General features: G+C 36.4%; 1 protein-coding gene across 1 annotated transcript in view; it reads left to right on the top strand.

The window, feature by feature from the left end:
* Window positions 1-12,414, top strand: part of KCNH5 (potassium voltage-gated channel subfamily H member 5) — an 81,442-nt gene that overhangs the window by 24,123 nt on the left and 44,905 nt on the right. Inside the window, exons 5-7 of the mRNA XM_053475454.1 lie at window positions 2,226-2,341; window positions 4,203-4,595; window positions 8,883-9,312. Of these exons, the coding sequence (XP_053331429.1) occupies window positions 2,226-2,341; window positions 4,203-4,595; window positions 8,883-9,312 (939 nt within the window). The remainder of the gene's footprint in view (window positions 1-2,225; window positions 2,342-4,202; window positions 4,596-8,882; window positions 9,313-12,414) is intronic.

Raw genomic sequence — 12,414 nt, 5'->3', positions numbered from 1 at the left:
GATAAATATCTCCGCACCAGAGAAAATATTTGAAAGACAGCGTTCCTTAGTATTGTACTAATCCTCCCCTCCCTACTTCCTTTTCCGTGTAGTTCTAGAATCAGAAAACGTTTTTTCCTTCATACCGCAACTCAAAATTCATTGTGTTTATAACGACCCTTCCTTTTCCCAATCTTCTTACGAGATAACGAATTATTGTGCGTTTCCATTGCTCGTTTACATGCGTGTGCGCTCACTTTTGTCACATGACGTACGTTTCATTTTTTTTTGTGCCCTAAAAAAAAAAAACCCCATTGATTGTAAACCAATAGATACATTGTATCGCGAAGAGAGCAATTTCAAATTTGGAATCTAAACTGGAATAATTTGTCAAACTGATCAAATTTTGTAGCGCTCAGAAACAAGTTTAGGGATGTTTAAAATACAGCCGCTATCGAAATACTTGTTTTTGGTAGAACTTCTAAATTCAATCACAAAAAACGAAATCTAATTTTAGCTGTTGCAGTGCGGTGTTCAATATCAAACATTTAACTTTTTTCTATATGAAACTTTTTTTTAATATCATTAAATATTTATAGCTAGAGATTTCACTTTTTCTGTTTGTTGGGCTCTTAGAATGTGAATTAGAAAAGCAAACTGTATATTATTATAAAGTAAAAAAAAAAAAAAAACAATGGTTAAACAGACTTTTGTTATAACATTTTTAAAAATTTATCGCTAGAGAGTTCATATTTTTATTTGTTAGGAAACAATATAATTATATATTAATATATAATATATAATTAATATAATAATATAATAAGATAGTAATATAATATAATATAATAATATAATTATAATATAGTAATTATTATAATGTAAAAAAAAGGTTAAATAATAAGTTTCTTTATCATTCAAATGTTATTTTCTTAGTATTAAAATTATTATATTATTAATAAAATAGAAAAATTTGGAATTCAATTTATACCCATTTTAATATATTTTTTTATAATTCATTTTATATTTTTTTACTTTTTTTTTTTGTTATTTAACTAGGAAACAAAAATGATGAAAAGTGAGTCATGCCAGGTTTTATTTCCAGAAGACACTTAGAACAAGGACTGGTCACCCTTGGTGTTATGCCAGCATCTAATGGACTCCAGTTTTAATTGCACTCTTTTAGATGGATTGTCTTTTGTGTCACTGCCCTGATATAAAATATAAGCAAAATTTTATAACCTCTGTCGGAAATAAGCTTACATAAGCTGCAAGCCTCAACCAGATGTTAGTTCTAAATGCTCTGCCGTTATTATTAAAGGTCATTTGGGGCATTTTATTCCAGTGATGTCACAATTGCTCTAACTTCCTGGCAATTATAAAATGATATCATTGACTCGTAGTATTTTTTTTTTTTATTTTTTTTTTATTTAATTTTTTTTTGCGAATAGTCCTACATGTCTTTACTTAACTTCCAGAATAACAAATATATATTTTTTTACAAGGTGAAGCAACATCCTCTGCTGAAATGTCTGGACAGTTTATGAGTCAGAATGACTGAATAGATATTATACTTCCCATTAACTCAAAGACAATTTAAAATTATTACTATTTTAAAATAATTATTTTGTGTTTGAAAAATGCCCACATCTTCCATTGACCCTTCATTTTATTTTTTTTGGTTATTGTCCAGATTTCATATTTTTTTTTTAAAAAAATGACATTTTTAATTGTAATGCTTTATTTTTTTAAGATTCCAGTATTTTTCAGTACCAGGCAGAGAAGCTCGAACTCTACACTGTATTTTAGGGATAAAAAAATAAATATTTCCCTAATAAAAGCAATGTCATCAGAAATCATAACTCATTATGAGATGTAAACATAGAAAGATAATTATTATCTCATTAAGTAACATTAATGTTATTATTATTACGAGTAAAATGCGATAAACACATTCGCTGGTAGGGATTTTAATAATACTTTTGACTAATATAAATAATATTATTTAAGATGGTTTTGGTAGAAAGTTTGGGGGGAGACTTCAATCTTTCCCCCTTTTTTTGGAGGCTACATGGTAGTAAATGATGGGGTCCAAGCAAATGTCCAAGCATTTGGGATACCCAAGCGGGGCTGTTGCTTCAAGAAGCCAAACAATGAATTGAGGCTTTGTGTAAAAATGATAACTGGACTGGTAATTGTTTCACTGTTTAACTGTTATTTATTCTTTTCCTCATTCCCTGATTTTGAAGGATGGACAAAATTCGCCAGGTTAACCCGAGCGCTGACGAACAGCCGCAGCGTTTTGCAGCAGCTGACGCCGATGAACAAAACAGAAGTGGTCCACAAGCATTCCAGATTAGCGGAAGTAAGACGACGTCAATTCTCGGATGTATTGGTGTTGGTGGTGATTCTAGAGAGAATTAATTCCAGATATCTAAGGAAACATTGCCAACTGGCATATTGTTAAATTAAGAACACCACATTGGGATATTTAGCCAGTTTCTTACATTTTTTTACTAGACTTGCAAGATCCAACAGCAGAACTTATTCTCTAATGCTCAATTCAAATTTTCACAAATTACTTCCATTTTTTCTTTTAAACTTTTTTAAAATGGCCAAAAAATATTAAGTATGATGCTAAAGACTCGTTAAAGCACAGGACCCGAACTTCTGCTCGGGCATTTAAATCCCTGTAGAATGTAACAGTGCTCAATTAGAGCACTGTCATGAAGTAGGGTATATGTCCTTGGTCCTCAAGGACCAGTTATTTGTGACTTACCTCCTATGTCACCGGTCGTTAAGGGCTTAAGAGATATAGGTCAAGAAATACAGTATAATGTGGCTGAACTATTAAAAGCATTGATTAAGGGAGAAAAAAGTCTCCGGTTTTGCATTTAATTTTGGGGAACCTAGCAACAGCATAGAGCCATCATAGGTCCCATCTACAGATATAATGGGTCTATATAGTATATACATCTCATCTTATATTCTGTCTTTGTGAAATGTTTCATTGGTTCACCTTCATTTTGCTGACAGCCTTTTTGTACCGTTTGGCTGCACTTGTCCGAACTGGAGAGTGCATCTGATTATATAGCACTTTCTAAAAATTCAACACTTCAGGTAGAAAGATACGAGGCTTCTCTTTCTCTGCACATCTGTAATTAATCCCCCTCGAGGTCAGGTTACTCTCCCGTTCTCCCTTCCACGCAGTCTATGCTCGACTGCGGACTGTCCTTTCTTGCATGATTCATGTATTGATGAGATCTTTAGATTACCCCGGTTAATAATTCAACGAGTGCTGTTAGCCCTTGGAACTTAATCAAAATGTAAGATATCAGGAATTCTACTGTTACTTTTTTTCTTTAATGCAAGGGAGTTTGCTAGGCAGATAGTGAAAGTAGATTAAGCTATCCGTAAGAGTTAATAAAAGCAACCTAAATGCATAGATTTACCTTAAAAAAATCCTAAAATAGTATTTTATTTGATGTTGATGCTGCAATCCAACTTTCCCTTGAGTATTCACACAAGGGAACGATTCAGTGACTGCCTTAAGGAGACCATCTCAGGTGAAGAGGATACAAAGTATCCCTTTAGCGATAACAACCATAATGAGGAGGAGTATGATTTTTCCCCCTTTTGGATACATTTATATATATATATATACTGTATATATATACTGTATATATATAAAAGCATAATTTTTTAATCTTATTTTAGACCAACATAATGTAAGGAAAAATAGTAAAAAAAAAAATACAAAAAAGGTATTTTCAAAAATTCCATTAAGGATGAGCTTGTTGGATTCTAATATTCCACTAAAGATGTATTTTTCCAAATAAATTACTTATTACTATTAGAGTAGATCTAATAATTATTTGGAAAAGGAATCCAAACTCTTTTGTATTTGTATTGTAAGACAACAAGGATTTAAAAACTCTAAGCTATGAAAATAATTTAAAATTAAATTAGTTATGTTGAAGAAATAAAAAAAAAATCTAATCAAATATTTTATTATATCAAATAATATTGATCATTATTATTATAATATAATAAAATATCTCTTTTTTTATGATATATTTGGAAGTTTTGCTTTCTTTATTGTTTGCTTGTAGGGTAAAATCTAATGAGTCTATTTTTACGATGCCAATAAGGTATTTGCTTAAATGTTTTTTTTTTCTTACATTACATTATTTTACCTTTTTTGGTGTATTTTCTTGTATCTTTAGGTTTTACAGCTAGGATCAGATATTCTTCCCCAATACAAGCAAGAAGCCCCCAAAACCCCACCTCACATTATCCTGCACTACTGCGCGTTTAAGACCACCTGGGACTGGGTCATCCTGATCCTGACTTTCTACACGGCAATTATGGTTCCTTACAATGTCTCTTTCAAGACCAAACAGAACAATATCTCCTGGCTGGTGTTGGACAGCGTGGTGGATGTTATATTCTTAGTGGACATTGTATTAAATTTTCATACAACGTTTGTGGGACCCGGAGGAGAAGTCATTTCAGACCCTAAATTAATACGAATGAACTACTTGAAAACCTGGTTTGTTATAGACCTGCTGTCTTGTTTACCATATGACATCATCAATGCCTTTGAAAATGTGGACGAGGTGAGTTTAACTTGAATTACAATGATGCTTAAAAATTATTTCGCTGGTCTAGAGGAGAAAGGGTTAATTTTAATTGATTTAAATATAGAAATATAGCGGAAACTGGTGGCCGGCAGGGTCAGTTGGGTTGGAGCGAGAGATATTGGCATTGCCGCCATCAGGGGTTGGTCAAAGCAAAGGGTCCTGGCCTCCCTACTCTCTCATAGGCCATTCATTGGCTGAAAAGCTCATCTAACATCTGCTCCTGCTTTGTCATTGGTGAAGGACCACAAGCCCTATGCTTTAGGTCTGTACTGAGCTCCAAGATTTCTGATGGAAGCCCCAGATACTGGCCACGAAGGGTAAATTGGGTTGTAAAGATGACTGAACAATGGACCAGGGCCTATCAAAGCACTTTGCAGGGCCAGCTAGTGTTGGTTTGTGTAGCCAAGATAACATGCCCACCACAAACAGAGGACCATAAGGAAGTGGCAACGTCGGAGCAAGCCACTAAGCCAACTCTTCATCAAGAGTTGGCATCGACCAACCCATCTCTAAACGATGGTGACCAAGAAGTAGACAAGTGTTCGTACACGCACAAGAGGTAGACGAGAGAACGACATTGATTCTACTGGTTGGTGGCTAAAAAGGAGGACAATAAAACGGGGGTAATAAGAGTTTTAAGAGTGTGTGTGGGGGGGTAAAGGGAACGTTGACCAAGGAAAGGATGAGAGGCATAAGTCATAGAAGCATTTACAAAGCAGAGAAAGACATTTGTCGACATTATGTCGAGAAAACAGAATAAATGTTACAGTGTTTCCCGCTTAGGTTAAATTCCCTTTATTTCCGTCCAGCGTTTCATTTCTGCTCTTTCCAGCAATAACCTGTTCCTCGATAGCGTTAGCTACCGGTCACTCACGTCCAAATCCCTGCAGGAGATAAACAAATGTTAATTAGAGCCAGTTTGAGACGGAAATGCTCTTGAGTAAAAAGATGATAGAGTAACAGAATAAAGATTTGCCATCTGTGCAGCCGGCCGGCAGCGTCTCCCTGTCATCCGATGACCCACTTCACGGTGACACTGGCAGAAGATTAAAGGTTTTATTGCTATCCAGGGTATTGAGCTAAAAGACTCGGCTTGTCTTATTACAGCGATACAATTACAATAACAACAAAATACTCGCCACTCCAACGACCATAGAGCCAAATAATTATCCAACGTCCTGAACTTTAAATTATATGTTTGTTTTTAACTTTCAGCCGTTAATTTTAGCAACTATGTTTCAATATCGCTTATACTCTGTTTTTAACGTCCTGTTCAAATTAGCGATATACTTGTAATTATCACAAATATAATATAATTATCACAAATAAAATATAATATATAATTCCTAATAGTAATTTAATTCGGAAATAATTCTTCTATTTGTCCAAAATGTTGCCTTCTTAATCCTTTTTTTTTTATGGGATCACTTATGTCTCAGGTGACACAAAAAGCAGGCGCTGATAGGCTGTTGCCTAGTCTTCCAGTCATATAAATATGTCATCGTTATTTCATCTTTAATAATTATCAAATTCAGACATTCCCGTTCTTAGGTTTTTTTGGAATTGTGAAACTTTTTTTGGTACTTTTTAAACAAGATCTCCGTTCTCCATGCTGCCTGGTGGGTTATACCCCATGCTTCCCAATATCATTTCTTTTCATATTTACTTTCATTCTATCCCTATATTTACCGCTGTTTTCCACCTACTGTTTTTGTCTGCAGTTTTTGATTGGCTATTAAGTGGGTGTTTTTTTTGTGCATAAGCCTCTTCTCCGTGTCACCTTGTCATTTTATTTCAAGGGTGTAAAGCTCTTTCAGATTTTACAGGCATATGACACAGAACCAGAGACCGGGGTAGGTATCCAGGGCCACAACGTGAGCCAAGAAACCAAGAGACATAATAATATACAAAAAGGATGTAAATGTGGGTATTTATATATATATCAGAGTTGTGCCATTTTGGGAATTTTAACAAATTCTGTTAATTTCACGAATTCGTACAAATGTCGAAAAAGGAGGAGGAGCCCCAATGAAACGAATTAAAAAAGGAGAAAGCTCAGAATTTTCATAATTTCATCCTCACTCTAATTCAGTCTTTCTCACTACCTTCTGCAACAACCTCCTCTACGTCCCTCCCTTCCCCATCTCCGCTCCTCTTTCTCTACTCTTCTTACTTTGCTTCTCCGATCCTCCTTCTCTGCTTTTCCTCACCCACTTCTCCTCATTTACTTCTCCTCTGCCCATCTTCGCTTCTTTTCCTCCATTCTTCTTTCCTCTTGATAGTATTCTTGCAATTTTTTTATACATTATGTCAATATTCTTTGGGGCTTCAGAAAAAAAGGGTCAAATGAAGTCTCGGGGTTTGACCTGGAGTCTCCGGGTGAAACCACGCATCCCCGGGTCACTGGGCCACCTTCTGCTTTCTCCTCGCCTGGCTAGTCTAGGACTCTACGTATTTCTGGAATGAGGTTCATTAGCACACTAGTCTGTCTTGGACATGGAGTGGCTCTAGGGCCACCGCTGATTACCGTATCAGCAATTGAAAGTCAACAACAGACGGCCGTCTGCATGTGCGTCGCACGCCTTATCGCCTAGATCACTACGTGCCGCACAGACAATATAAAAAAAATAACTTTCCAGACATCTCTGAAACACACTTTTAGGTGTAATAACGTTCGAATGAGGCATTTACTTATAGAACGCACAATCTTCTTTTCTTCTGCCCAGGGATTTCTAGCTTATTTGCGCTTTTCACTATTTTGGTTTCCAATTGGACTGCAGGTAATAGCCTGAAAGCGAAAGGAAGCAGGAAAAAAAAATAAAAGAGAAAACTAAAAAACACAAAAAAGCAGCAATCTGGTGTTAAGATTAGGCAACATTTCCCGTCTATTTTGAACATTCTGATGGACGTTTAATCAGGAGGTCACAGTTTGCCAACTGTTGGACTTGTTAAATGTTAATTGTTACCTGTGACCCTATCACTGCCCGACAACAAACAACCAAACCGCAAGCAACACGTTTGTTCCAAGCCAATTATTTAGTTCTTGCAAATAGTGAGTTCTAAGAAGAATAAAAACAATGCTTATTATGAACCAGTTGCTTATTTTCGGGGACATTTTCTTCCCGTGGTAAGTGTCTCACGCTGACACGGCTTTGTTCTCAAATCCTTCAATCCTCCTTAGCTCTAGAATGCGACATGATCCCCAAAAAGGGGGCCGAGAGATCAGCGTATTAGCATATTTATCATGATTTATCCCAATTCAATGTGATTATGAAGCATATGATATATTCTAATTTCATAAATAATCATAAATAATTGTCAAATATTGGAAAAAATAAATAAATGTTGGCATTTTCCTAAAAAAGTGAGCTTTGGAAGATAAGGTGATCGCTGGGCACAAAACATTTCTGTGTGGGAAACATTGTAACACTCGTTGCTTGTATGGCGAGCAAAATCAATGTGGACCGATTTTTCGTTTTGTTTTTTGGCGCATTTCTTCACGAATAATGAATTAGGCTTCTCGCCCTTTAAGTTGGGGTGAAATTTGAAAGTTTTTTCATTTTTAAATGCGGTTTGATGCAATATTTTCAATGGGCTTTCTTCAGTTTTCCGAGATCTCAACCAACGAGACATCATTTACAATGATTGAGGATCTACTATTCAAATCACTCGAAACGGTTACTGCATCATGATTGAGCTTTGGTTTAGTTTGCGTATAGCTGGCTCTTGCACGGCCCAACAAATGTAAAAAATGGAATATTTGGAGTTTTAAGACTTACTTTTTTTTGTATGTGTCCTCTTTTTTGTTATTATTATTATTTATTGAATTATATAGCGCCATGATATTCCGCAGCGTTGATTTCTGGAGGCGATATGCATGAATGCACATATTAGGCAAAATTAGTTAGAAATTTAGTATGTACAAATCAGAATTCAGAGCCAACTAAAACTGTCGTATTATAAGTACTTGAATGCATTCTTTTACCTATAAAAAGAACAATAAAATGACTATTCTTTAGGGGAAGCTGCAGCTTTAGAGCTTAGGTCCTTTTTTCATGCCACCGGAGATGCGTTTGGACGAAAAGGTGTGGGGGGGGTGGAAAGAGACAAATAAAAATTTAAAGGGACCACTTTATTTTTATATTTTTTATATTTTTTTAATTAAAAATTCATATTGCGTGTAGGAACAATGAATTTATCGAGCCCTCCTTTGGCATGGAGCATAAGGTGAACTTGGTGTAATGGGGATCTGTTGCTTTTCAGGGTATCAGCAGCCTCTTCAGTTCGCTGAAGGTGGTCCGTCTCTTGAGGTTGGGTCGCGTGGCCAGAAAGCTGGATCATTACCTGGAGTACGGAGCAGCGGTTTTAGTCCTTCTGGTCTGCGTCTTCGGTCTCGTGGCCCATTGGCTAGCCTGCATATGGTACAGCATCGGAGACTACGAGGTCATCGATGAGGCCACTAACACCATCAAGACGGACAGCTGGCTGTACCAATTGGGATTAAGCATCGGCACTCCTTATCAATACAACGCCAGCGGCTCAGGGCAATGGGAAGGTGGACCCAGTAAAGACTCCTTGTACATATCATCCCTTTACTTTACCATGACAAGCCTTACAACTATTGGATTTGGGAATATAGCACCAACAACCGATGGGGAGAAGATTTTCTCAGTTGCCATGATGATGGTTGGCTGTAAGTAGACTTTTTTTTTTTTAATCTAAAGCATTTTATGTTTCCAAAAATATATTGGTATCTTAATTGTCGGGTAATTTATATACATAGATAGTGTGATGTAGGTGAAACGAGACGTCGCCATGGCAACCTTCTTTTTTTTCTTGTCTCATTAAATTCTACCAGGGAAATTTGCTTTAATTTTCTTGCGTTATTTTTTTTCTTTCATAGATTTTTTTAAATTAGATTTTCTTTGATTTTTTTTTCAGCGTCATCTAAAACGGATTTAATCTGTAGATTAATAATTGATATATGGCATTTATTTTTGTAAAATGCAGCTTTTTTTGGAATATAAATTCTTGCTTTTTTTTTTTTGAATAAGTGAATTTTCCAGGTAACAGGGATTTTTTTTTTTTTTAAAGTTTTTATTTTTAAATGGAATAATATTGTGCTGAAACAAATCCCAAGTGTAGCACGGGAAATTAATTTCCATTTCAGAGGGAAAATGATGTTTCCTTTAAAGCCTACGCTGTTCAGCACCTCGGCGGCAGCAACCATTTTGACCTGATTTACATGATTATTCCGCCCCATTAATCTATTCCCCACTTTTTGTGCAAATTGATGTGTCTTGGCAGCTTCCGAAGCAGAATTCAGAAAATGAGCTCAGGACGGTGGAAGGAATAGTTTTTTTTTTCCAGAATTTGCCATCACACAACAAGGAAACTCTTTCCGGAACTTCCTAAGATCTGTAATTTAGCTAAAATGAATAAAAATGCTTAGAAAAAAAAGTTAAAGTTCTGAAAGCACATATTATGATGCAATAAATCAAAATGTGACGGATCAATTTTAAAAGAACATGGAAGAAATAAAATATAAAGCATCCCTGATAATAAAACTGACCTTTTTTTTTTTAAAAAAAAAGCACATATAAATCACTGGTCTTATCTGACATTCGGGAGCCGTACGCCTATCCCATGCATCTTTAAATCCCCTCACTGTATTACCCTCTACCACCTCTGCTGGGAGGCTGTTCCATTGATCTACCACCCTCCAGTGTCCTTAAAAATGAACATTTTTCAACCGTGCTTGTCTGTATTCTCGGTTCACGGACTAATTCCGCAGAGCTTCGCGCCCGTCCTAATTTAGCCGCTGATGAATACGCTTAAGTCCTAAATCATCCAGTAAGTACCATAAACCATTTGATCAGATACGACGTGCTGCTAATTCTTTATTGAAGTAAGAAGAAGGAAAGAAAAAAAAACAACAAAAAACTATTTTATCCGAATAGCGTGATTTCTCGTAAGCATTGTTAACGGTTTATTGTCTTTTGGCGCTCGTGTTGATTATTTTAATTGAAGTTGACTCAATTCACCATCGGCTTTAAAGACTGGAATCCAAGGAGATTGTTTTACCGCGTTCCCTGAAGATAATAACTTCCGCCTTAAGGATCCGGTTTACGCGAATGAATGCCGGAGAGAGATGAAGCAGCCGATTATTATTTATTATCATTATTGTATCTGTTTGTATTTTTCCTTAGAAGATTCCATTGGAAATATAGCTTTTCAAAGGAGGAGAGGCGTGTGAATCGGGTTCGGATGTCTTCTACTCTTTAGTACTTTGGTTATCATGCAGTTGACGTCATGTATGAAGTGTGATCATACATGTAAGCCTGAAAAAATGGCTTCTAGGGGTTCTGTAGTGTTTCAAGGTTGTGTCCTGAAAGTTTCTGTCCCGTTGGGAGAGGACACTGTTGCTTATTTATGCCATGGGGACGTAGCTGGACACCCCATATTTTAGTACTTCTGGATTAACTGGGTGTTTTGGGGTTACATTGTATTGATTTAAGGCTGTAATATGACCCAGGACTGGACTGGCGATGTAGAGGTGGCCCTGGTGCTTTAAGGCCAATGGCCGCCTGATGATGTAAGTGTGGTCGACGGGTGTATATATATTTATATATTCTTATGCTCATGCAGCGTACAGGAGGTGGCCACGCAAACTGGAGTATGCATGGGGCAAGTGGGCCAGATGGTCAGTGTGGGCTTGTCATGAGCCGTGTATCAGAGTTTCCATCTGTACTTAGCTAAAGGAACCCATTATTGATATCAGTCTTCTTGTAGGACTTCTGTGACGCATTAACCTGGAGCCTAAACGCAGTAACGACCGCTCCATTATCGCATTAATTATCCATGCATCGTCTATTGTTAGAGCCTTACGCAGAACGAGACTCATTGTAAAGAAGTTCTGGCCCCTCTGGTCGTTCAGTTCATTAATCGATCGATCTCATACAGGTTTCCATGTTCGTTTATATAAAGCCTTTTGTTTCCAGGATGCGGATTGCAAATTCAGATAGAGCTGTCATTATATTTTTCCTCCCCAAACCCTCAAGGCACCGATAGAAGTCAGTCGTTAGATCCCTAGCAGGCTGACAGCCATGTCTATTATTGGAACATTGACCCACCGTTCCTGCTGAGCGCGTAAAATGTGGAGCGCTTCGAGCCCTCGAGTCAAATGAAGACGCCTTAGGGTCCAAAGCCATCATTATTTTCTATTATTATTTATTATTATTATTATTATTATTATTTATTAACATGCATTATTATTATTTTTTCTATTATTCTTATTATTATTTATTCTTATTATTATTTATTAACATGTATTATTATTATTTTTATAATTTTTTCTATTATTATTATTTATTAATATTCATTATTATTATTATTAATTTTATTATTATTTTATTCCTTTTCCACGAGGAAAAGCCTCGAAATTCCAAGCCTACAGTTCCGAAAGAAAGAGAGACGGTATTATTAAATAAAGCATTCTAGGCTTCATATAACATTCTAAAGCCGCTGACAGCGTATAGGAGGACTCGGCAAGCCTTCGACCGGGGGCTCGTTAACGAGCCCCGTATTTCATTTTGTAAAGCGAGCAGAAGCGCGTCAGCACAATGTCTGCCAGAAATCCCCGCCGCGGCTCGGAGAGAGCCGCAAATTATTGTTCTATCGGAGAAATCCGAAAGCGGAGCTTTCCGTGCAGAAATATCTATAGAGCCGGATATTTTATTAACGTTACAGAAGATTGAAATATGTCTTCCTATTGTGACAAACCCTATAGCATGAG

This window comes from Spea bombifrons, chromosome 9, assembly GCF_027358695.1.
Source record: "Spea bombifrons isolate aSpeBom1 chromosome 9, aSpeBom1.2.pri, whole genome shotgun sequence".
NCBI classification, from domain to species: domain Eukaryota; kingdom Metazoa; phylum Chordata; class Amphibia; order Anura; family Pelobatidae; genus Spea; species Spea bombifrons.
The sequence above is the reverse complement of the archived record's forward strand: the minus strand, read 5'-3'. Positions and strand labels throughout refer to the sequence as shown.